The 24,476-nt window shown below is 37.2% G+C and overlaps 1 protein-coding gene across 1 annotated transcript; it reads left to right on the top strand.

Annotated features, from left to right (window-relative positions):
* Window positions 1-727: 727 nt before the first annotated feature.
* Window positions 728-24,310, top strand: LOC128211989 (probable ATP-dependent RNA helicase DDX41). Its single transcript, XM_052917191.1, has 15 exons — window positions 728-838; window positions 2,152-2,238; window positions 2,687-2,873; window positions 3,124-3,198; window positions 3,432-3,492; window positions 4,065-4,274; window positions 5,399-5,552; window positions 6,442-6,578; window positions 12,572-12,734; window positions 13,127-13,330; window positions 15,528-15,624; window positions 19,420-19,569; window positions 20,056-20,127; window positions 21,899-22,009; window positions 22,774-24,310. Exons 1-15 carry the CDS (start codon window positions 821-823, stop codon window positions 22,908-22,910), a joined length of 1,863 nt encoding a protein of 620 aa, XP_052773151.1. The 5' UTR covers window positions 728-820; the 3' UTR covers window positions 22,911-24,310.
* The last annotated feature ends 166 nt before the right edge of the window (window positions 24,311-24,476 follow it).

Here is a 24,476-nt window from a genome sequence, read left to right as displayed (position 1 = left end):
ATATGGGAGTCAGTTTTGGTTAAATGCAATTTATGGTTATACAATTACTATATGGGAGTCAGTTTTGGTTAACTGCAATTTATGGGTATACAATTACTATATGGGAGTCAGTTTTGGTGAACTGCAATTTATGGGTATACAATTACTATAAGGGAGTCAGTTTTGGTGAACTGCAATTTATGGGTATACAATTACTATAAGGGAGTCAGTTTGGGTGAACTGCAATTTATGGGTATACAATTACTATATGGGAGTCAGTTTTGGTTAAATGCAATTAAGGGGTATACAATTACTATATGGGAGTCAGTTTTGGTTAACTGCAATTTATGGGTATACAATTACTATAAGGGAGTCAGTTTTGGTTAACTGCAATTTATGAGTATGCAATTACTATAAGGGAGTCAGTTTTGGTTAACTGCAATTTATGGGTATACAATTACTATAAGGGAGTCAGTTTTGGTTAACTGCAATTTATGGGTATACAATTACTATAAGGGAGTCAGTTTTGGTGAACTGCAATTTATGGGTATACAATTACTATAAGGGAGTCAGTTTGGGTGAACTGCAATTTATGGGTATACAATTACTATATGGGAGTCAGAGCTAGGGGCCGATTTGGTAAGGGGCCGATTTGTCTGGTAGCCCCAATTTACGGTAGTCGAACTACTTTACATTACTTTACAGTATATTAATAATTGTGATGCCCAATAAGAGGTCGTATAATAATCTGAGATAGACAATAGCATCGACGAGAAAAAACGTTCTGTAGCAAAATCATTTGCATTTCTTTCTATACTTTGTATATTTTTTATTTAGAGTAATGAGTTACGAAAGAAAGGTACATATATTTTTTTAAACATTGCCATCAAATTGACAAACCTTTATTGAATACCAATTTGTTTTTTTATTTATTGTTACATTCGGTAATTAGATACATGTATACACAAAAACATGAAATACAGTAATATTTGAATTATTTCAAAGGGTGGTAATACAAGACTACTTGACACCATAAGTGACAAACACGAGAGCGTTCTACCTGAAGAAGAAATTCTAAAGCGACAGCCAAATGTATATAGGATTATAGAATATTTATATACATGTATGTATTTACTAGGGATGCAAACGAATATTCGAATATTCGATCGAACGTTTGGTATTCGAATGTCAAAATAGGTATTCGAATATTCGATGTTTTTGTTGAATTAATAAATTAATAAACTTTTTGCCTACAACTGTCATCTTTGTCTGTCTTGTTTTTACAACGATGGACCCCTATTGCCATAGGTGTGAACTTGATGACACTATACACATGTCATATCGGATATATCGCCGGGAACTATAAACAGTCCCGTAATTTTGCATTTACTGGCTGTTAGACAAGTGACATAAAACACATTCTAATTATGTTGGGAACATTTAAATGACCATGCCAATTAAGGGTTTAAGAGATCGGCCTTTTTACCAATGTTTTGTCTTCACTGCGAATCAAGCTTGGTGATATTGCTCAAATTGCCTTGATACAAAGGACATGTGCTAGTTATGTGCTTTAAACTGTTTCCATGTTCTCAATATAACGCTCTTGCGTACAAAAAAAATAACTGTATGGTTTAACGTTTAAGGATATATGTCCTGTATTGTTGTACAATACCTAAGGCAAAAGCGACGTTTAGTCATGGTGTCGTTTTCTTTAAATAAATTTCGTAAACATCAATCCAAGAACAAGGCTGCAGGGTCCACGTTGGCGCATATCGTCATTTAACCGGGAAAAATGCAATTCCCTGATCTTAATTTGTTTACAAAAATGAAAGCAGAGGAATTGATTAATTTGTTTTTGTTTTTTGTTAGATATATCGCTTTTTCTTGGGTTATATTTTGAAAATGGGGAAATTCAGAGGCTAATTTGTGGAACAATAAGGGTCCGTCGCATGTACCGAATACGACTAGGAAGAGTAACAGGGCCCCCGCTATTATGTTAGTGAATATTAAAGGTTCATTTTGGTGTTCGAATATTCGATCGAAAGAATTACTGAATATTGGAATATCACTTTTGCCATTCTTTTGCATCCCTAGTATTTACTATAAACAATTTCTCAAAATAGTTAAAAAACACATTCTGATAACAATATATCATGACCACATATTTTGTAGAGACATGCTCTTAAAGATGCGAGTGATGAATCAGATGATGACAACTATGTGCCATACATACCCCTGAAACAGCGCAAGAAACAACAGGTGCTCAAGGCTTTTTAAACATACCGTTTTAAGATATTACACCCGAAATAAGCTAGGTTTATTTATACAACCTGTCCTTCGCCACCGTCCTTTGTCATAATGATATTCTTATATAGAGAAATCTATCAACAAGAGCAAATATATTGCAAGGCTGAAGCTATCATCTTTAAGCAACCTACAAAACAAAAGATAATTTTAATGATTGAAAAAATTATATTCCAAGTACTTTTTATCGGTCAAATGACTACAGATTTTACAGAAAGCTTTTTTTATTACATGGTTAATGAACAAATTGATAAACTTGTACATTATTACTTCTTTAATTAAATTAGATAATGAATTATTCATAATTTTATCATTTAATCTAGTGATGTAAATATATAAATCTTCAATTTTTGTATGTGCTTAACCACAAAGATTTGATAAATATGAACCATTTTCCCTGTAGCTGCGGCAGGCAGAGAAGCGTCTGGGTCGTGTAGGGCTGTTGAAGGAGCAGGAGGGGGGCTCAACGTCAGAGGGTGGAACATCAGAGGGTGGGGCGGAGGAGGATGAGGATGAGACAGTCAACCTCGGCCCCAAGTCTCATGTCAGTCTGCTTGACCAGCACAGTGACCTCAAAAGGAAGGCTGAAGGTCTGGTGGAGGCTTATGAGCTTGCCCCCTACGAAGAAACTTTCTTCTCTTTTTCATACATCATACACTTGTTGATGAAAATATTAATAATTGATGTCTTGTCTTGGCGAAATAAATCCTTTCCGAGACTTACCATGGCAGGACTGCAGGGTTGCAAACAAATAACAATGTACAATTCAAATGACATTTGTATTTCATTGATTTCTTGTGAATGTTAAATTTATTGCCATCATGATTGTTTTTGTTCCAGCCAGGAAAGAAACGGCGAGAGAAAAAATTCTAAAAGAGGAAGAAAAAATTCTTGAAAGTGTAGCAGAGAAGCAAGGTGAGAATATTGTCAGGGTTTATTAAGGACTTGTTTTTGATAACAAGTTTGCATTTTTAGATTAACTAAGCATATCAATCTTGTTTATAGCATGTATATTCACTTTCGTTTTAATCACTTTTGTATTTTGGCTGAAACACTCGATACTTCTACTTATTATTATAAAACTTTTTTAAGTACTTAATGGACAAACCAGTAAAAGTTGTTATACATTGTTGTTATTGTTTTTCCAGCTTTGATGGCAGTGTCAGAATTGGCCAAGGGTATTGAGTACACAGATCCCATCAAAACTGGGTATGATGATTTTAGTTTGTTATTGTTGTCAGGGTTCATCCTGGGGTCAAATTTAAGGGCGAAATGTGACAGTTTTTTTCAATCTTAACACAGTCATCAGATTGAGTCTTTTGGATGAACAAGCCTGAATTCTTCTACTTCTGCTTGGAATTACATTTTTGAACAAGCTCTGCTGTATAAAGGACCAAGCCGTACAACTCCTGTTTTGAAATGAGTCTTTTGGATGAACAAGCCTGAATTCTTATACAACTGCTTAGAATTACATTTTTAAACAAGCTCTGCTGTATAAAGGACCAAGCCGTACAACTCCTGTTTTGAAATGAGTCTTTTGGATGAACAAGCCTGAATTCTTATACTACTGCTTAGAATTACATTTTTAAACAAGCTCTGCTGTATAAAGCACCAAGCCGTACAACTCCTGTTTGCCCCTCAACACAAGACCACACTCTTGCATAACATCATGCCAACTAGAGTGATTCATAAAATGTTGTAATGACTTGTTTCACAATTGTTGTAAAATAAATTTAAACTGAACTAAACAGACGTAACATTTTTTATTTTTTGCATTTCAGATGGACAGCCCCAGGTTATATTCTAAATAAACCTGAATCAGAGCATGAGAAGGTTCGCAAGAAGTATCACATCCTCGTGGAGGGCGATGATAAACCCCCACCATGTAAGACCTTCAGGGAGATGAAGTTCCCTAAGCCTGTCATGCAATGCCTGAAGACGAAAAAAATTCTACACCCCACACCCATACAGATACAGGGAATTCCTACTGTGTGAGTAGACTAGAATAAGATTGGAACTTTTTGTTATTCACTTTCCGGTGGGTTATAGAGATTTATCACTGAAATAAAATTGATTTTTCACTGTTTCAAACAGTGCAAATATCAAATTTGATATTTTTCACTGTTTTGAAATTTAAGCCCTATTGAAGGGCTGGAACTCAATTTCAACAAGAAATGGCGCCACATTCGCATATAAATTGGCGGGTTTTCCCAAAATAGTGTAATTAAATGACTTCGATATCCAATTTTAGTCATATATTCGAAAAGAAAAATTGTTGTTTTTTTTTCAGTGTGTAATAGCAATATATTTTATCTGTTGCAATGCCCCTTGTGAAGAATAAATTTTGGTGCTCACTTGGTGAAATATGAGGGCTTTTTCTGCCCATTTTGGGAAAAAGATCCTAGACATTTTGGGAAATTTTACGTTGTGAAAAAACCAAAATTAGGAAATTTTACAGTCAAAAGAAAAAGCTGTTTAGTCTCCTGCGAATTAGGAAATTATTTAATATTAGTTTATTTCCCTTTAAAAGACCCAAAATGGCTGAAATATCAATCCTTGGGTGTAAATATCTATTGCAATAAATCATGACAGATAAGATTTCATACTGATCTCTGAATGTGGTGAAAATCAATGATTTTCGAGTTCAATTATCAAAAAAAACTTTACATCACATAATTTATTAGGATGTTGAAAATGAACCAGTACAGGTAAAAAGACTATAAATTTTTTTTAAATATATATATATATATTTTTTTTTTTGATTGGGATTTTTTTCTGAAGATTGGGAAAATTATCTTATATTTTGCTTTGGGAATGGGTCCGATAGTCGGACCCGTGGGTACTATAGAAAAAGCCCTGATTATATATGTCGATTTTTCACTAAAACCAACAATTATCCTCTTTGTCATTGTCAAGTAATCAAAAATTAAACCCTACTTACCAACTTACCTCTCAAAATATTGATTGAATGAGGCCAAAGAAGTATCTTTTTTGGTGTGGCTTTTGTTTGTTTCCGCTCTGCAGTATATTTTATTCTATACAACCATACAGCAAGTTATACATCAATACCACATTTTCAGGCTGGTGCTGATTTTAACTACTGCTGTTGTTTCAGGTTGTCGGGACGAGACATGATTGGCATAGCTTTCACAGGGTCCGGGAAAACCCTTGTGTTCACACTGCCGATTATTATGTTCGCCCTGGAGCAAGAAAAGCGTCTACCATTTGTGAAGAATGAAGGACCCTATGGCCTGATTATCTGCCCTTCTGTACGTATTTTAATGTGTTTAACCATTGTTTTCTATGAATACTATAATATTCGGTTTTGACCTGGTTATGGAAGGGTGCTTCACACTGTACTCTTTTGAAGCAACCTTCTATCCTCAGGGAGACAAGCATGAGAAAAGTTTTTTGCCCTCTTAAGATTGTCAAATATTTTAATAAAACTTATAATAAGATAAGCACCCTGTCCCTCGTCTGCAGCATCTTCCTTTTTGAAAACCGGACTAAAATTCATCCAGATGAAGTAGCATTATGGCATACTTTGAAAGTACATGTAGTCCTTATACTACCATGAACTATTGTACTTCAGAAGTATTTGTTATTCCATTTCTTAATCAACTATGTTGCGATAAATTTCTAATGAACTATGTGATTCTCTAGTAATGGATACAAAAGGAAGTTAATTGTACTTTAACTTGTTATTTTCGAACAGCCATAGTAATAGGACCTTTCAAGTAATCAGATCATCTCAGCTGTCTGGTCCGTTTATAACTGTTTCAGTCTTCCGTAATATTGTCAGAGACATATATATATATCTTAAATATAAACCTGCTTTTGTGAACATGGCTTCACAAAGATGCTTTTTGGGGGAAAATAGAAGAGGCCTCTTAAAAAAGGTAAAAAATATACATTTCTTAACAATAAGTACAAGAAATTTGGTGGACAAAACATCATGTAATTAGTAATCTCTGTATAGTTTTTTTTCTTCCCTTATTTGTTGAATTGAAAGTTCACATCATGTTTCTTTTATGATAATGTTCTTGTTAAATGTAACTATGCATTGTTTCTTGTATATATGCTATAGGTACATTCTGTACCTGGCTGTATCATTGTTGTTAATGGCAACAATCATTAATTCCACTATGCACCTTTCAGCGTGAGTTAGCGAAACAGACAAATGAGATCATCACAGAATTCTGTGGCCATCTTGAGAGAGACGGTTACCCTGCCCTCCGGAGTGCGCTCTGTATTGGAGGAATGCCCATGAATCCCCAGCTAGAAGTCATAAAAAGGTATAACACTACATCAGAATACTTGAATATCTTGTCTTATTAGCTTGTCTGTTGTTGTTTTGTTTTTTTTAAATCTAGGTGTTGCCATAGCCTAAAGTGTTGTCAGCGTCTTCACCATTGTAGTGCAAAAACCTTAACCTTTTGCATAACTCTAAAATTGATATTCAAATGAAATTTGGAACACATGTTTTCAGAAATAAAAAAGTAAATGTACAGCAAGGTCCATAACCCAGTCTATAATAATTGTTGAGTTATGTCCCTTAAGTGTCTGAAAAATGCAGACAACCATAAACTTTTGCCTGCAGCCCTCTTGTTGTTTTAATATTTGATACACTGTTGATAAATGAACAAAAAAATGCCAAAAGAAGATTACATTTTACCAAATTTTTGCATTGGAGACTGTTTCAATCTGTGGCCTTTTTAGCTCACCTGTCACATAGTGACAAGGTGAGCTTTTGTGATCATAATTTGTCCGGCGTCTGTCGTCCGTCCGTAAACTTTTACTTTAAACGACATCTCCTCATAAACCGCTTAGCCAATTTCATCCAAACTTCACAGGAATGTTCCTTGGGTGGTCCCCTTTGAAAATTGTTCAAAGAATTGAATTCCATGCAGAACTCTGGTTGCCATGGCAATGGAAAGGAAAAACTTTAAAAATCTTCTTCTCCCAAACCACAAGGCTTAGGCCGTTGATATATGGTAGGTAGGATCACCAAATGGTCCTCTACCAAGATTGTTCAAATTATGGCCCTTGGGTCAAAATTGGCCCCGCCCCAGGGGGTCATGGGTTTTCTCTATATGTTTATAGTGAAAACTTAAAAAATCTTCTCCTCTGAACTTACTTGACCTAGAGCTTAGATATTTGTCATGAGTCATTGTCTAGTGGACCTCTACAAAGATTGTTCAAATTATGGCCCTTGGGTTAAAATTGGCCCCGCCCCGGGGGGTCATGGGTTTTCTCTATATGTTTATAGTGAAAACTTAAAAAATCTTCTCTTCTGAACTTACTTGGCCTAGAGCTTAGATATTTGTCATGATTCATTGTCTAGTGGACCTCTACAAAGATTGTACAAATTATGGCCCTGGGGTCAAAATTGGCCCCGCCCCGGGGTTCATGGGTATGCTCTATATGTTTATAGTTAAAACTTCAAAAATCTTCTCCTCTGAACTTACTTGGACTAGAGCTTAGATATTGGGCATGATTCATCGTCCAGTGGACCTCTACAAAGATTGTTCAAATTATGGCCTTGGTGTCAAAATTGGCCCCGCCCCGGGGGGTCATGGGTATACTTGATATGTTTATAGTTAAAACTTCAAAAATCTTCTCCTCTTAACTTACTTGGACTAGAGCTTAGATATTTGGCATGATTCATCGTCTAGTGGACCTCTACCAAGATTGTTCAAATAATGGCCTTGGGGTCAAAATTGGCCCCGCCCCGGGGGGTTAGGGTATTCTCTATATGTTTATAGTGAAAACTTCAAAAATCTTCTCCTTTGAACTTACTTGGACTAGAGCTTAGATATTTGGCATGATTCATCGTCAAGTGGACCTCTACAAAGATTGTTCAAATTATGGCCTTGGGGTCAAAATTGGCCCCGCCCCGGGGGGTCATGGGTATACTTGATATGTTTATAGTTAAAACTTCAAAAATCTTCTCCTCTTAACTTACTTGGACTAGAGCTTAGATATTTGGCATGATTCATCGTCTAGTGGACCTCTACAAAGATTGTTCAAATTATGGCCCTGTGGTCAAAATTGGCCCCGGCCCTGGGTGGTCATGGGTTTTCTCTATATGTTTATATTAAAAAAAAATCAAAAATCTCCTCTGAACTTACATTGCTTAGAGCTTAGATATTTGGCTTGATTCATCGTCTAGTGGACCTCTACAAAGATTGTTCAAATTATGGCCTTGGGGTCAAAATTGGCCCCGCCCAGGGGGGTTAGGGTATTCTCTATATGTTTATAGTGAAAACTTCAAAAATCTTCTCCTTTGAACTTACTTGGACTAGAGCTTAGATATTTGGCATGATTCATCGTCAAGTGGACCTCTACAAAGATTGTTCAAATTATGGCCTTGGGGTCTAAATTGGCCCCGCCCCGGGGGGTCATGGGTATACTTGATATGTTTATAGTTAAAACTTCAAAAATCTTCTCCTCTTAACTTACTTGGACTAGAGCTTAGATATTTGGCATGATTCATCGTCTAGTGGACCTCTACAAAGATTGTTCAAATTATGGCCCTGTGGTCAAAATTGGCCCCGGCCCTGGGTGGTCATGGGTTTTCTCTATATGTTTATATTAAAAAAAATCAAAAATCTCCTCTGAACTTACATTGCTTAGAGCTTAGATATTTGGCTTGATTCATAGTCTAGTGGACCTCTACAAAGATTGTTCAAATTATGGCCTTGGGGTCAAAATTGGCCCCGCCCAGGGGGGTTAGGGTATTCTCTATATGTTTATAGTTAAAACTTCAAAAATCTTCTCCTCTGAATTTACTTGGACTAGAGCTTAGATATTTGGCATGATTCATCGTCTAGTGGACCTCTACAAAGATTGCTCAAATTATGGCCTTGGGGTCAAAATTGGCCCCACCCCCTTCGGGGGTCATGGGTTTTCTCTATATGTTTATAGTGAAAACTTCAAAAATCATCTCCTCTGAACTTACGTGGCTTAGAGCTTAGATATTGGGCATGATTCATTGTCTAGTGGACCTCTACAAAGTTTGTTCAAATTATTGCCCTGGGGTCAAAATTGGCCACACCCCGGGGCTGATGGGTTTTCTCTATATGTGTTATAGTGAAAACTTAAAAAATCTTCTCCGAACTCACAAAGACAAGTAACGTCTTAATTTAAACTGGATAACATTTTTAGTACACATACCAATTTTCAATATGGGCCACATACAACAATTAATAACAAATATACATATATAGATACACACGTAAAATCAAGTAGTGACAAGAGCTTAGATATTTGGCATGATATATCATCTAGTTGACTTGTACCAATATTGTTCAATCTTTGGCCCTGGGGTCAAAAAATGGCCCCACCCGGGCGGTCATGGGTTTCCTTATATATGTATATGATGAAAACTTATAAAATCTTCTTCTCCGAAACCAAAAGGCGAAGGCCTTAGATATTTGGTATGAAGCATCGTTTATCGGACCACTATTAAGATTGTTCAAACTTTAGCCCTGGGGTCAAAATTGGCCACGCCCCGTGTTCATAGGCTTAGGTTTTCAATATTTTTATATAGTCTTATATAATAAAACTTTAAAAATCCTCTTCTCCAAAATATAAGACCTAGAGCTTTCATATTTGGTATATAGTGTTACCTAGTGGACCTACACCAAAGGTATTCAAATTATTGTCCCGGGGTCAAATTGGCCTTGCTCAGGGGTCATTTGTTTTTACATTGTCTTGTCACTTAAACATCTTTTCCTCTGAAAGTAAAGGTCAGAATGACTCCATACTTGATATGTAGCATCCTTACATGGTCCTCTCTCAACTTTGTTCAAATGGTTTTGTTTGGCCCCTTTTAGGGGTCACCAGAGCAAAAAATAGAAAAACCTTTAAACAACTTGATCTTATTAACTGCTTGATGGATCTTCAAGTCTGAAGCATCCTAGCATGGGCCTCTGTCAGGTCTTTTCAAATAATTTTGTTTGGCCCCTTTTAAGGGCCACCAGAGCTAAAATTAGTAAAAATAACTTAACATTTTCTTCGCATGAACCCCTTGATAGATCTTCAGCAAATTTGGTTTGAAGTGTCCTTGCATGGACCTCTCTTAAATTTGTTCACATAATTTTGTTTGGCCCGGTTACCATGGCAACCTAAAGGAAAATGTCAACAATTGGTTATAATCATCTTCTTCTCCTAAACCGCTTTGACAATTTTGATGAAACTTCATAGGAATGATCCTTGGTTGGTGCTTTTTCAAAATTGTTCAAAGAAATTAATTCCATGTAGAACTCTGGTTGACATGGCAACCTAAAGGAAAAGTGTCAACAATTGGTTACAATCATCTTCTTCTCCTAAACCGCTTGGACAATTTTGATGAAACTTCATAGGAATGATCCTTGGTTGGTGCTTTTTCAAAATTGTTCAAAAAAATTAATTCCATGCAGAACTCTGGTTGCCATGGCAACCTGAAGGAAAATATAGGCTGTCGTGTCTGTGCTGTGACTTACTCCTATATGGACAGATTTTAAAATGACTTGCCATATGTTTTCGACATACCAAGACAACGTGTCGTGTGCAAGACCCATGTCCCTACCTCTAAGGTGAAAGATACACTAAGTGTTTATTCACAATGGAATGCTGAATATGAGGACATAAAGAGTGTTGGCTGTCATTTAGTATGATTGGGTTTTTTTCTATGCTCAGAGGCAATTTAATATAACTTGCAATATGTATTTGACACATAAAGGCAAGATCAACTTTTTATGTACTTGTTCATAGATCAATGTCACATTGGGGGGCATTTGTCACATACTTTGACAGCTCTTGTTCAATATTCTTTGAGAAACAAGCTATATTAATAACAAAGGTTAAACTCTTTTACTCAGGTGAGCGATTTAGGGCCATCATGGCCCTCTTGTTTAAAAATACCTGGTACTAGGTTCCCTTGTGGTATTTATCAACATTGTGTTCGTTATCCAAAAGCATTTAATGTAGATTTATTTAGCTCAATTGTTTTTTGTAGGCAAAACAAAGTTTTGTAATAGCCTTGACATCATTGTCATTGTTGGGGTGCAATCTTGGCCATATCTAAAACAATATATTTAAATAAAGCTTGGTACACATGTTGCCAAAGACAATAAGCACATGTACAGCAAGGGGCATAACTCTGGTTTTAATAACTGTCAAGGAATGAACCTTGAAAGTTTGAAAAAAGTCAAACAAAAACTTAAACTTGACTAGAACATAGTAATAACTTTATTACATAAAACTGTGTCATATTACAAGTGACATGGGCACATGTTCAGCAAAATCCATGACTTGAATAAGTGTCGAGTGATGCCTCATATTAGACAATCCCCAATATGATTGTTGGCAACCGTTTTGCAGCTCTCTTGTACAACAGTAGAAATTCATATAAATTTAAATGTAATACAATCGGACCTGTTGGGTCGAACATGCTTGGCTCTAATTCCTAGTTGGCTCGAACTAGATGTAGAGGGCCAATTTCTTTATACTGAAGGTAAACAATCCCACTTGGCTAAAAAATTTCCGAGGCTCGATGTATTTTCGCTGGTCCCTGGGAGTAAGAGCCAGCAAGGTTTCACTGTTTATCTTTTCATAGATTCATAGAGGTGTTCACTATATATTTCCCTTGTTGCTGCAATTGAAATTGCATGCAGAGTTTTCTGTATGATTGTTCGGATTGGGGTTTATAGTTTAAACATATATTTTACATCAATTGTGAAGAAAGTTATGATAACTTATACTAAGTCACTCTCCTTGGCACAATGTAGCGAGAGAGTGTGGTCTTGTGTTATTGGGGAAATAGGAGTACCCGAAGAAAACCCACTTGTCTTGCTTGGTGACCACTTACCAAACTCAAATTAGCCCAGGCTGGGAATCAAACCCAGGTTGCCTTCGTGAGAAGTGAGAGCAGTAACCAATATGCTAACTGAACAACCTGACTGGGTCGTTTGACCCTAATGGTTGACACAATAGGGGTCGTTGGTAATTATTATGGGTTGCAATAAATTATAAAATGAAAGACACTGAATGGAAGTTTATTTTGGGGGATTCCATAGCTTGAAAATTGAGTCAGGCACCTTGGTTTTCTGTGTCAAGCAAAGCCTTTCAATATATGGTATTTTCGGGTATATATTTCATGATATTATTTGGTATTATCTGGTACATGTGGTATTATCTTGTATAAATGGTATTATTTGGTATATATGGTATTATCTGGTATAAATGGTATTATCTGGTATATATGGTATTATCTGGTATAAATGGTATTATATCTTTTTTACAGAGGTGTTCACATCATCGTGGCGACCCCTGGACGGCTCATGTTGATGCTGTCAAAGAAGATGTTTGTGCTGGACATCTGCCGATACCTCGTACTGGATGAGGCTGACCGTATGATAGACATGGGGTTTGAGGAGGATGTCAGGACAATATTCTCATACTTTAAGGTATTGATTAAGAGCTGGAATCCAGCTTCACCAAATTCAGTATTCACCAAAGATCAAGGGCCAATTTCAATAAAGGAGTTTAGTCATAACTTCAATAACCTTAAATATGTATAAACCTCATAAATGGCAACACATTGATTTTCCTCAATTTTGTGTTTGATTTTATACTGCCTTAAGTACAGTTCACTCAAATATGTAGCAAAATAATGAAACTATGACACTTAAATGATTTTGACCTTTTAAGCCTTGCGTCTAAAGAATGTTAAAAACTCATTTAATAGAATCATTAGTAACTTGGAAAATTCATTGTTTTTGAACTGAAATTTCATTGTTTTTGAACTGATTGTGGCACAATATCAATTTATATTGTATAACAAAATTCCTAACCACAGGGCCAGCGGCAGACACTTCTTTTCTCAGCTACGATGCCCAAGAAAATTCAGAACTTTGCGCGAAGTGCTCTTGTTAAACCAGTTACAGTGAATGTAGGTCGTGCGGGCGCGGCCAGTCTGGACGTCGTACAGGAAGTTGAATATGTGAAACAGGAAGCGAAGATTGTGTATATACTGGAGTGTCTACAGAAAACATCACCACCAGTAAGTCGTAGTTATCAACAGATTATTATTGTTTTTTATAAGAAATTCAAATTGTTAGCTCGCAGTTGCTTTGTGATCAGTGCTCTTGAAGTGCTATTGCATTTAAAAATACAGCCCATCCGAGGAAAGGCACTTTCAAATTGAACTGTCATCCTTTTTTGAAACTTGTTGAAGGAACCTCCCCCAATAGAATTTCTTTATTTTGCCATTCACAGATGGGTGGTACGATTTAACAGGGCTCAAATTTAGCACTGGCACACTTGCAAAATGCCAGTGAATATTGCGAGTTGAGTTTTATGGTACTTGCAAGTTTTTGTGAGCAAACTCTTGAATAAAAACAATTTTCAATTTACCTTCTTTCCATTTATGGATATCATAATAGAACACGTTTGTATAATTCAATCCATTCTCTAAGTAGTACATAAGTTGTCTAAAATAACCAATGAAAAGCAAATGATTGTGTCACAGAATGGGGGGTGAAAGGTCACAATTGAGTGAAATTTAACATTATGCAACAAAACAACAGATGGACATAAATACTGCAGATGTTTCTTATTAATGCATTAATTTATTAATGAATTCATTTCTTGAATATATCATCAGGTATCATAAGATACTCAGCCCTGCTGGTTAACACAGCTTAACCTCTTATACATAAGGTGGTATATGAAATTAAAAAGCCATCAATTTAACATACCGTAAATGACTGGGTATAAGACGATAGGGGGTATTAGACGCAGGGAAAAAAATCTGTAAAAAATTCCGAGAAAAAAACTTTTAATCTATGTTTTTGGTTAAAAGACGTATAGAAAAAATGTCAAAATCGTCCGGCATTTTCTACCACCATGTTTGTTGACAGTGACAAAAAATTTTTTTCGTGAAAATGGCGATGGTTGTCTTTAAAACCATACAACCATACTGTCGAGAATGAAAAGTTATGTTATGCAAAAAATATTTTGACAGTGCCCAACTTTGCTTTTTTATATGTTAGTTTGATTATTGTTTAATTCAATTTATTATTCAAAATAATATTGAATACCGTAATTCACAAGAGTTCGGACACCATAAATTAATTATTATCTTCGCTCTCCGAATACATAGAAAATTATCATTTTCACATTTTATTTACATGTTTGTTTAACCTGCCTTTTTTCTTCATGTTTGCTTTTTACCACTTATTAATTTATCCGTAGTAATCAATGGTCATAAACTTATTTATTACGCCTATAAGTGTAAATCCTTCATTAAGTTAATTAAAACACCATTTTATACATGCACTGAACTGAATAAACACATTCTATCGGCTTCAGATCAAAGAGTCACACTGTGTGACGTCACATAACTTACAGTTATACCCACGAGGATCTCGTGGAGAGCATGAACATTGCTATGCAGGATTAATGTATAACTGTACGATAATTGCTTCATATAGTCTATAAGTGTGGTACAAGTTTGAAAGCTTATTGGCAGATCGTTTTACAAACATGCCATGTCGATGTTTTCTTAATCCCTTGATTGCCCTTGTTGTTTGTTTAATCCTCAAATAAATATATCACACTTCCTTTTCAACAGGCAATAAATCGTTTAGGATGGGTAGTAACTAATTAAATTGTCACAGTGGTGTATACGGTTAGGTAATCTAGCCATGCATTGTAAAGATAAAAATCAATAATCTTCGTCTGTGAAACTTGGTAACTATGAAAGTTATGATTGATGTCCTTTGGGTGTCCGAAAATTAGGTACGCAAAATAAATTATTTTGGGAAATAATTATGGGTGTCCAAATATTTAGAGTGTCCGACCTCTTAGGTGAATTACGATAACTTTAATCGAAAAATATTTTTGTTGAAATTATAAACCTCTTACGATATACCGTATCCCGATCTTCAACTGCCGTTTTAACCCGTATATACTCGATCAATATGATGCGAGTAACATCCCTTTCTACATAAATCTAAACAAACTCTCGGCTTGAAATTGACCTCAGAAAAAACGTTCAAAAAATTGTTACTGGGTATTATACGCAGGCATTTTTTTGCATCAAAATCTGAGGAAAAAAAGTGCGTCTAATACCCAGTCATTTACGGTAATTAAGTACATTTTATGTAAATGCTTTTGGCATTCCATTTCATGCTTGAGCAACATTTTTTTCCATTATAATGCTTATGAATCATAAAATATAACCCCTTTTTCAACAGGTGTTGGTGTTTGCAGAAAAGAAGCAAGATGTGGATGCTATACATGAATATCTTCTCCTGAAGGGGGTGGAGGCTGTAGCTATACATGGCGGGAAGGGTAAGCTGTAGTTTTACATAAAGTATGGGGGTATATCTTCTCCTGAAGGGGGTGGAGGCTGTAGCTATACATGGCGGGAAGGGTAAGCTGTAGTTTTACATAAAGTATGGGGGAATATCTTCCCCTGAAGGGGGTGGAGGCTGTAGCTATACATGGCGGGAAGGGTAATCTGTAGTTTTACATAAAGTATGGGTGGATATCTTCTCCTGAAGGGGGTGGAGGCTGTAGCTATACATGGCGGGAAGGGTAAGCTGTAGTTGTACTTCAAGTATGGGGGAATATCTTCTCCTGAAGGGGGTGGAGGCTGTAGCTATACATGGCGGGAAGGGTAAGCTGTAGTTGTACATCAAGTATGGGGGAATATCTGCTCCTGAAGGGGGTGGAGGCTGTAGCTATACATGGCGGGAAGGGTAAGCTGTAGTTGTACTTCAAGTATGGGGGAATATCTGCTTAAGAAGGGAGTGGAGGCTGTGGGGAAGGGTAAGCGGTAGCTATGCATTGTGTATAAGGAGATATCTGCTTAAGAATGGGGTGGAGGCTGCAGTTATACATTTGGGGAAGGGGAAGAGTTAGCTGAAGATATACATCAAGTACGGGGGAATATCTTATCAGGAAGGGCAATGAGGCTGCAGCTTTACATTGGGGAGAGGATAGCCATAGTTAACAGCAAGTATGGCGGTACATCAGCTCCTGAGGTGGGTAGAGGCTGTAGTTATACAGCTATACATGGGGGGGGGGGGGGAATCAAGTATGTGGGAATATTTGCTCATGGTGGGCAAGAAGGTTGTAGCTATACATATGGGGAAGGGTATGGTAAGCTGTTGTACATCAAGTTTGGAGGAATATCTGCTCAAGAAGGAAGTGGAGGCTGAAGCTATACATGTAGGGAAGGTGTAAGCTCTGGGTTTACATCAAGTAGGGGTAAGATATGGTTTTATATCAAGTATGGGTGGATATCTGCTCCTGCAGGGTGGGGAGGCTGTAGCTATACATGGCAGGAAGGGTAAGCTGTAGTTGTACATCAAGTATGGGGGGATATCTTCTCCTGAAGGGGGTGGAGGCTGTAGCTATACATGGCAGGAAGGGTAAGCTGTAGTTGTACATCAAGTACGGGGGGATATCTTCTCCTGAAGGGGGTGGAGGCTGTAGCTATACATGGCAGGAAGGGTAAGCTGTAGTTGTACATCAAGTATGGGGGGATATCTGCTCCTGAAGGGGGTGGAAGCTGTAGCTATACATGGCAGGAAGGGTAAGCTGTAGTTGTACTTTAAGTATGGGGGGATATCTTCTCCTGAAGGGGGTGGAGGCTGTAGCTATACATGGCGGGAATGGTAAGCTGTACATGTACTTCAAGTATGGGGGAATATCTGCTCCTGAAGGGGGTGGAAGCTGTAGCTATACATGGCAGGAAGGGTAAGCTGTACTTGTACTTCAAGTATGGGGGAATATCTGCTCCTGAAGGGGGTGGAAGCTGTAGCTATACATGGCGGGAAGGGTAAGCTGTACTTGTACTTCAAGTATGGGGGAATATCTGCTTAAGAAGGGAGTGGAGGCTGTGGGGAAGGGTAAGCGGTAGCTATGCATTGTGTATAAGGAGATATCTGCTTAAGAATGGGGTGGAGGCTGCAGTTATACATTTGGGGAAGGGGAAGTGTTAGCTGAAGATATACATCAAGTACGGGGGAATATCTTATCAGGAAGGGCAATGAGGCTGCAGCTTTACATTGGGGAGAGGATAGCCATAGTTAACAGCAAGTATGGCGGTACATCAGCTCCTGAGGTGGGTAGAGGCTGTAGTTATACAGCTATACATGGGGGGGGGGGGGGAGAAATCAAGTATGTGGGAATATTTGCTCATGGTGGGCAAGAAGGTTGTAGCTATACATATGGGGAAGGGTATGGTAAGCTGTTGTACATCAAGTTTGGAGGAATATCTGCTCAAGAAGGAAGTGGAGGCTGAAGCTATACATGTAGGGAAGGTGTAAGCTCTGGGTTTACATCAAGTAGGGGTAAGATATGGTTTTATATCAAGTATGGGTGGATATCTGCTCCTGCAGGGTGGGGAGGCTGTAGCTATACATGGCAGGAAGGGTAAGCTGTAGTTGTACATCAAGTATGGGGGGATATCTTCTCCTGAAGGGGGTGGAGGCTGTAGCTATACATGGCAGGAAGGGTAAGCTGTAGTTGTACATCAAGTACGGGGGGATATCTTCTCCTGAAGGGGGTGGAGGCTGTAGCTATACATGGCAGGAAGGGTAAGCTGTAGTTGTACATCAAGTATGGGGGGATATCTGCTCCTGAAGGGGGTGGAAGCTGTAGCTATACATGGCAGGAAGGGTAAGCTGTAGTTGTACTTTAAGTATGGGGGGATATCTTCTCCTGAAGGGGGTGGAGGCTGTAGCTATACATGGCGGGAATGGTAAGCTGTACATGTACTTCAAGTATGGGGGAATATCTGCTCCTGAAGGGGGTGGAAGCTGTAGCTATACATGGCAGGAAGGGTAAGCTGTACTTGTACTTCAAGTATGGGGGAATATCTGCTCCTGAAGGGGGTGGAAGCTGTAGCTATACATGGCGGGAATGGTAAGCTGTACTTGTACTTCAAGTATGGGGGAATATCTGCTTAAGAAGGGAGTGGAGGCTGTGGGGAAGGGTAAGCGGTAGCTATGCATTGTGTATAAGGAGATATCTGCTTAAGAATGGGGTGGAGGCTGCAGTTATACATTTGGGGAAGGGGAAGTGTTAGCTGAAGATATACATCAAGTACGGGGGAATATCTTATCAGGAAGGGCAATGAGGCTGCAGCTTTACATTGGGGAGAGGATAGCCATAGTTAACAGCAAGTATGGCGGTACATCAGCTCCTGAGGTGGGTAGAGGCTGTAGTTATACAGCTATACATGGGGGGGGGGGAATCAAGTATGTGGGAATATTTGCTCATGGTGGGCAAGGTTGTAGCTATACATATGGGGAAGGGTATGGTAAGCTGTTGTACATCAAGTTTGGAGGAATATCTGCTCAAGAAGGAAGTGGAGGCTGAAGCTTTACATGTAGGGAAGGTGTAAGCTCTGGGTTTACATCAAGTATGGGTAAGATATGGTTTTATATCAAGTATGGGTGGATATCTGCTCCTGCAGGGTGGGGAGGCTGTAGCTATACATGGCAGGAAGGGTAAGCTGTAGTTGTACATCAAGTATGGGGGGATATCTTCTCCTGCAGGGGGTGGAGGCTGTAGCTATACATGGCAGGAAGGGTAAGCTGTAGTTGTACATCAAGTATGGGTGGATATCTTCTCCTGCAGGGTGGGGAGGCTGTAGCTATACATGGCAGGAAGGGTAAGCTGTAGTTGTACATCAAGTATGGGTGGATATCTTCTCCTGCAGGGGGTGGAGGCTGTAGCTATACATGGCAGGAAGGGTAAGCTGTAGTTGTACGTCAAGTACCGGAAATATCTGCTCATGAAAGGGTTGAAGGCCTCAGCTATACATTGCTGAAATGCTTAGTTGTTAGTATACATGGCGGAAGAGGTAAGCTGTAGTTGTAGCATACTGTTGGCCACCACTTGAAAAGCATTCAAGCTGTAATATAAAACTTGGTATACATGTTAACAATATTCAAATTGTGTTGCAAAATCATTCTAGCTGAAATTCTTGTTAAGGTATGGTCCTTGGTTATTTGAAGCTAAGAATCTGTTATCTCCAGTCTTGTCGATAATAATGATACTTTGAATAAATTTGACTGGAATTTTTTGCATTTTTACTATGTCAGAACCTAATACACTCCTTGTTGCTTAAAGACCAGGAAGAGCGGACTCAGTCCATTGATCAGTTTAGGAAGGGGGAGAAGGATGTCCTGGTTGCCACGGACGTCGCTAGCAAGGGACTTGACTTCCCTGACATCAAACATGTCATCAACTATGACATGCCTGAGGACATTGAAAACTATGGTAGGATATTAAGAATATTTAAGCTCATCTTGTTCTCGAAGGAAGAAGTAGAGGTTTTATCATTGCCTTAATTAAGGTCGGCTTTGATGACCTTGTGAATGTACAAAAAGCATTTGGGAAAATATTGTATGATCAGTAAAAATATGCTGTATACTAAGTGAGTCAGAGTGTCAGAAATGAGATTAAGAACTTGCCAAAACAATTAAACCTAATCTAATACTTTAAGACAAAGTGTTTCAAAATATATTTTAATGAAACGAAAAGATTTTTATAAAAAATGAATGTACAATTTTACAACAATTATTGTCAACATGGTCCTTGATGATACAAAAAGCTTCAGATTGTGTGTTCATTGAATTTAAATGTATAAATTTATGGATACTTTCCATTGTAAACCTTGAGCTATTGTTCAAATAAAAGAGAGAAAAATTGAGTTCCTGGGTATATTTTTTTTTAATTCATTTTACTGTTCTGATTTAATTTCAGTGCACAGAATAGGACGTACAGGCCGTTGTGGGAAAACTGGCTTAGCAACCACATTTATCAACAATGGAGTTGGTAAGAGATCTGAGATTTTTCTTTGGCAGAACCTTAAGACATGAATTAAAGACCTTTGTAACATTATGCAGTTAAAGCTGCACTTTTTTATTTTTTGTCTTGGAACGAGCCAATTTTTGCGAAAATCTATGAAAACTAGTTATATAAGACTGCTGACAAAAAATTAGATTGCAGATTTTTAGCTCGACTATTCGAAGAATACTTGCCCCAGCATCGGCGTCGGCGTCCGGTTAAAGTGTTAGGGCAAGTTGGGATTTTCACTTTTAAGTCCAATACCCTACATTCAATTGACTTAATACTTCACACAGTTGTTCAGGGCTATCACATAACTCCATATTATTCTTTACACAGATTATGGCCCCTGATTGACTATGGAACTTAGGTTTTAGGGCAAGTTGGAATATTTATTAATAACTTCTATATCCTTTGTTTAATTGACTTAACACTTAACACAGTTGTTCAGGACCATCACACAATGAGGTTACATAACTCCATATTATCCTAAATACAAGTTATGGCCCCTGATTGACTTAGGTTAAAGTTTTAGAGCAGGTTAAAGTTTTAGGGCAAGTTGGGATTTTCACTTAAAACTCCAATACCATTCATTCAATTCACTTCACACAGATGTTCAGAGCCATCACATAATGAGGTTAGATAACTCCATATTATCTTTTATACAAATTATGGCCCCTGATTGACTATGGAACATAGGTTAAAGTTTTAGGGCAGGTTGGGATATTGTTTAATAACTTCTATACCCTTCATTCAATTGACTTAATACTTCACACAATTGTTCAGGACCATCACCCAATGAGGTTACATAACTCCATATCCTTAATACAAGTTACGGCCCCTGATTGACTTAGGTTAAAGTTTTAGGCAAGTAAAAGTGAAGGGCAAGTTGGGATTTTAATAAAAAAAACTTCTATACCGTTCATTAAATGCACTTAATAAAATTCAAAATTATTTATGACCATCTTACAACAAGAAACATAACTCCGTTTTAAGCCTAAATACGAATTATGGCCCTTGAATTTTTTTTTTTTTAATTTCCTTTGAAAGGCATATTTGTATATTCTTAACCACATTTTCATAACGGGAAATCAAGTTATTTAATGACTTGCGTCATTGTTTGGGCGGGCTGGTGGGAGGGCAGCATCAAACTCACCTTATGTATCGATTAATTGTAGTTAGGTTTGACATAAAGAGACCAAACTTGGTATTATTACATCTTTATTATATTCTAAGTCAAAGCGGCGTAGTCGAGTCTTACGACGGCTCTTGTTATATTTAAGTTCAATTATTGACATTTTAAGCATTTTTCTTAACCCGTTAGTAACGGTTTAAGCCATAAAACATGAATTTTCGAACGGAAATATGAATATCTGTGATCTGATTTTTTGTCAGCAACCTTATATCATTGGTTTACAGATATTTAAGCAAAAATTTGCTATTTCCAAGACAAAAAATAAAAAAAGTTGTCAAAACGGTGAATCTGTGAGAGTGCAGCTTTAAGGATCCAGTCAAACATGTAAATTTAAAAAAAATACTGAAATGGTATAATTACATTACATTGAAAGAATGTACTGGAAAAGATTCTCAAACTTACTCTATATGAAAGTTTCTATGGAGCATGCCTGCGCCTGCAGATACATTCTAGACGAACTATGCGACAACCTTGACAAGTCAGCGAACTTCATTAAATAAAACAAATTGTTGTGTGCTATCAGTGAATGAAAAGGTATAATGATTTTGGATCCCTTGGTTTCAGATGAGACTGTGTCATTGGACTTGATACACTTACTGATAGAAGCCAAACAGAAGGTGCCGCCATTCCTGGCTGCTAAGAATCTTGATTCTGATAATATCCTTGATATAGGAGGTAAGTGCAACACAGCTCGCTTTGTGGTGGGGCATCTGATCCTGGTGTTGAGGGTCTAGGGTAAATTCCTGGACCACATCGTGCTTAAAGACTTTAAAAATTGTACCAGAAGCTCCCTTGCCTGAAACTTGGCATTAGAGGGGTAGTAAACTTGGCATTAGAGGGGTAGTACTGGGAAATTTGGAGTGCTCAGTCCTGGTTTAACCAAGGAAAGTTGTCTTTCAGGTATCAGTGATTTACTCCTTAAAGAACCAAGATCTTCATAAAGAGCTAGAGTATTGCACCATGATCACCTTGTATCACACTCTGTTTCAAATCTGCTGATAATTAGCTGTGACTTGGAGCTACAGCCACTTCTATATTAAAAAATAAACTTGGTACACATGTTCAGGTGACAAGCAAGTCTCATAATTCTAGCTGTAATGTTTGACTTATTTAAGTTGTAACTTTAATCTTAAATCTGTATAAACATTACTAGTATCAAAAAGTAGATTTCCTCAAATTTGTGCTAGTTTTTAATACTGGCTTAAGCTATTTTTTGTACAAATAAGTAGCATTTTAAATTAATAACGGATATATGATACAGATATATCAACTATTTGAAAGTTAAATTGGGCTCTAGACCATTTTGAAAAAAATGAAGGAGTGTCAACCTCCTTTGCCATGATTTTGATGCTTATTTATTATTTTCAAAAAAGTGGGGAGAATATTATTCAATGTTGTATATGTTATGGATTACTACATCTCCCTTTTATCCACTTCAGGGGAGGCTGGCTGTATGTACTGCGGAGGTTTGGGTCATCGTATAGCCAACTGTCCCAAGTTGGAGGCACTTCAAACAAAGCAGGTGGCTGGCCTTGGCCGCCGTGACTACCTGGCAGCTAGCAGTGCTGACTACTAAGGGGGCCAGATGTGGTATAATGGAGATGGAGGAGAGACTTTTGTTGTCCGTCTCAGGGACAGTTAGCATCTGTGTCATAAAAGGCAACAAGGGAAACATGGAAGAATTATTATGACATTACTGAGAGGTTCGCTGAGCCCACTCTCTTGTCTGATGCTGCTTGTCGAAGGCTTTACAATTAATCTACTTGATTGTATATCATGTGTTATTTTTTAGCTGAAACAAGATCATTCAATTGTTAAGGACTGATAGAATGGTTGCTGGTATCTGATATTTGACAAATTCAATTTGAAACTGGAAAGATATTATCCCTGTCTCAAGGAATAGAACATTGTTCATCACGAGAAAAGCTGTATAGTACGACTTTTCTAAAAATGTTCTTTTTGGTAAAATGGTTCAACAAGAGAAGTAATTCATTTGATAATTCTGTCAGTTTGGTAAGTTTGCACATATATTGCAATGTGCCATAAATCTTTATCAAATGACAGTGGCTGAGTACAAAAACTTTTGTAAGTTGTCCACAGTTTATCTGCTAGTTGACTCATTAAAACGATTTGATTTGTTATTAGTTATTATTGGATAAATATTGACCAATCAGTTAGTGTTTTATATAACTTGGACCAAACTGAGAACTAAACCAGTTTTATAGAATTGGCTACTGATAGATATTATCAATAATAACAATCATGTTAATGCTGATCTCTTTGTGTGTAATATTGTTAGGCCAGAACCATTCTGGGCTGTTCAATTGTTTTGATTAAATAATGTTCACGTTATGCTTTCATATAATTTATATTTCAATTCAGAGGTTTTAAATTGAAGGTATTTTGGCCAAAAAAGTAATGGGCCATTGTCAAAAATTGGCGGATTTATAAAATACATGCATACTTGTAATAATGTTACCTGTAAAATGATGTCACATCATTCACGTGACTTTACCACATGAAATTGTCATGTGTCTGTTGCGGATGGGTAAATCCTACCCAAGGATACATGTGATAGCCAGTAAAAAGGCTTAATGAGTTGCCAACATTCCAAAGAGTTGGATTTCCCCATTTGTACCAGAAACACATGATCAAAACACTTTTTCTTGCATTATTTTCTGATACTAAGTCAAGACTCTGACTTGAGACTGTTTGTAATCATGGCCCTTTCAGGTCTTATCAACAGAACGAGGCATTTGTATGTTTCTCTTATTTGCTGACTCATACATGTTCACACAGTCACTTAGAATTAAGAATACAGATATGTATGAAATGTACTGAAACATAAATTTCATCTCTCATCATGACTATGGTACAGTTCCACTTCAATTTAAACGTATTGAGATATAAGTGTACATTTTGTTTATTGTTTCATCAATTCAATGTAACATTGTATGCACAAAAATAAAAAATAAAGTGAATACCAAATCAAAATTTGTTTTCTCTGCAAATTGAAACTTAAATGATGATTCATTTATGATTTCCTTGATTTTTTGTTTCAATTTGGTCTATTCTTGCAGAAAAAAAAGAAACTGTGCATAGAAAATATGTCCAGTAATAAGCAATTTAAACACATTGGATA

This window comes from Mya arenaria, chromosome 12, assembly GCF_026914265.1.
Source record: "Mya arenaria isolate MELC-2E11 chromosome 12, ASM2691426v1".
NCBI classification, from domain to species: Eukaryota; Metazoa; Mollusca; class Bivalvia; order Myida; family Myidae; genus Mya; species Mya arenaria.
The sequence above is the reverse complement of the archived record's forward strand: the minus strand, read 5'-3'. Positions and strand labels throughout refer to the sequence as shown.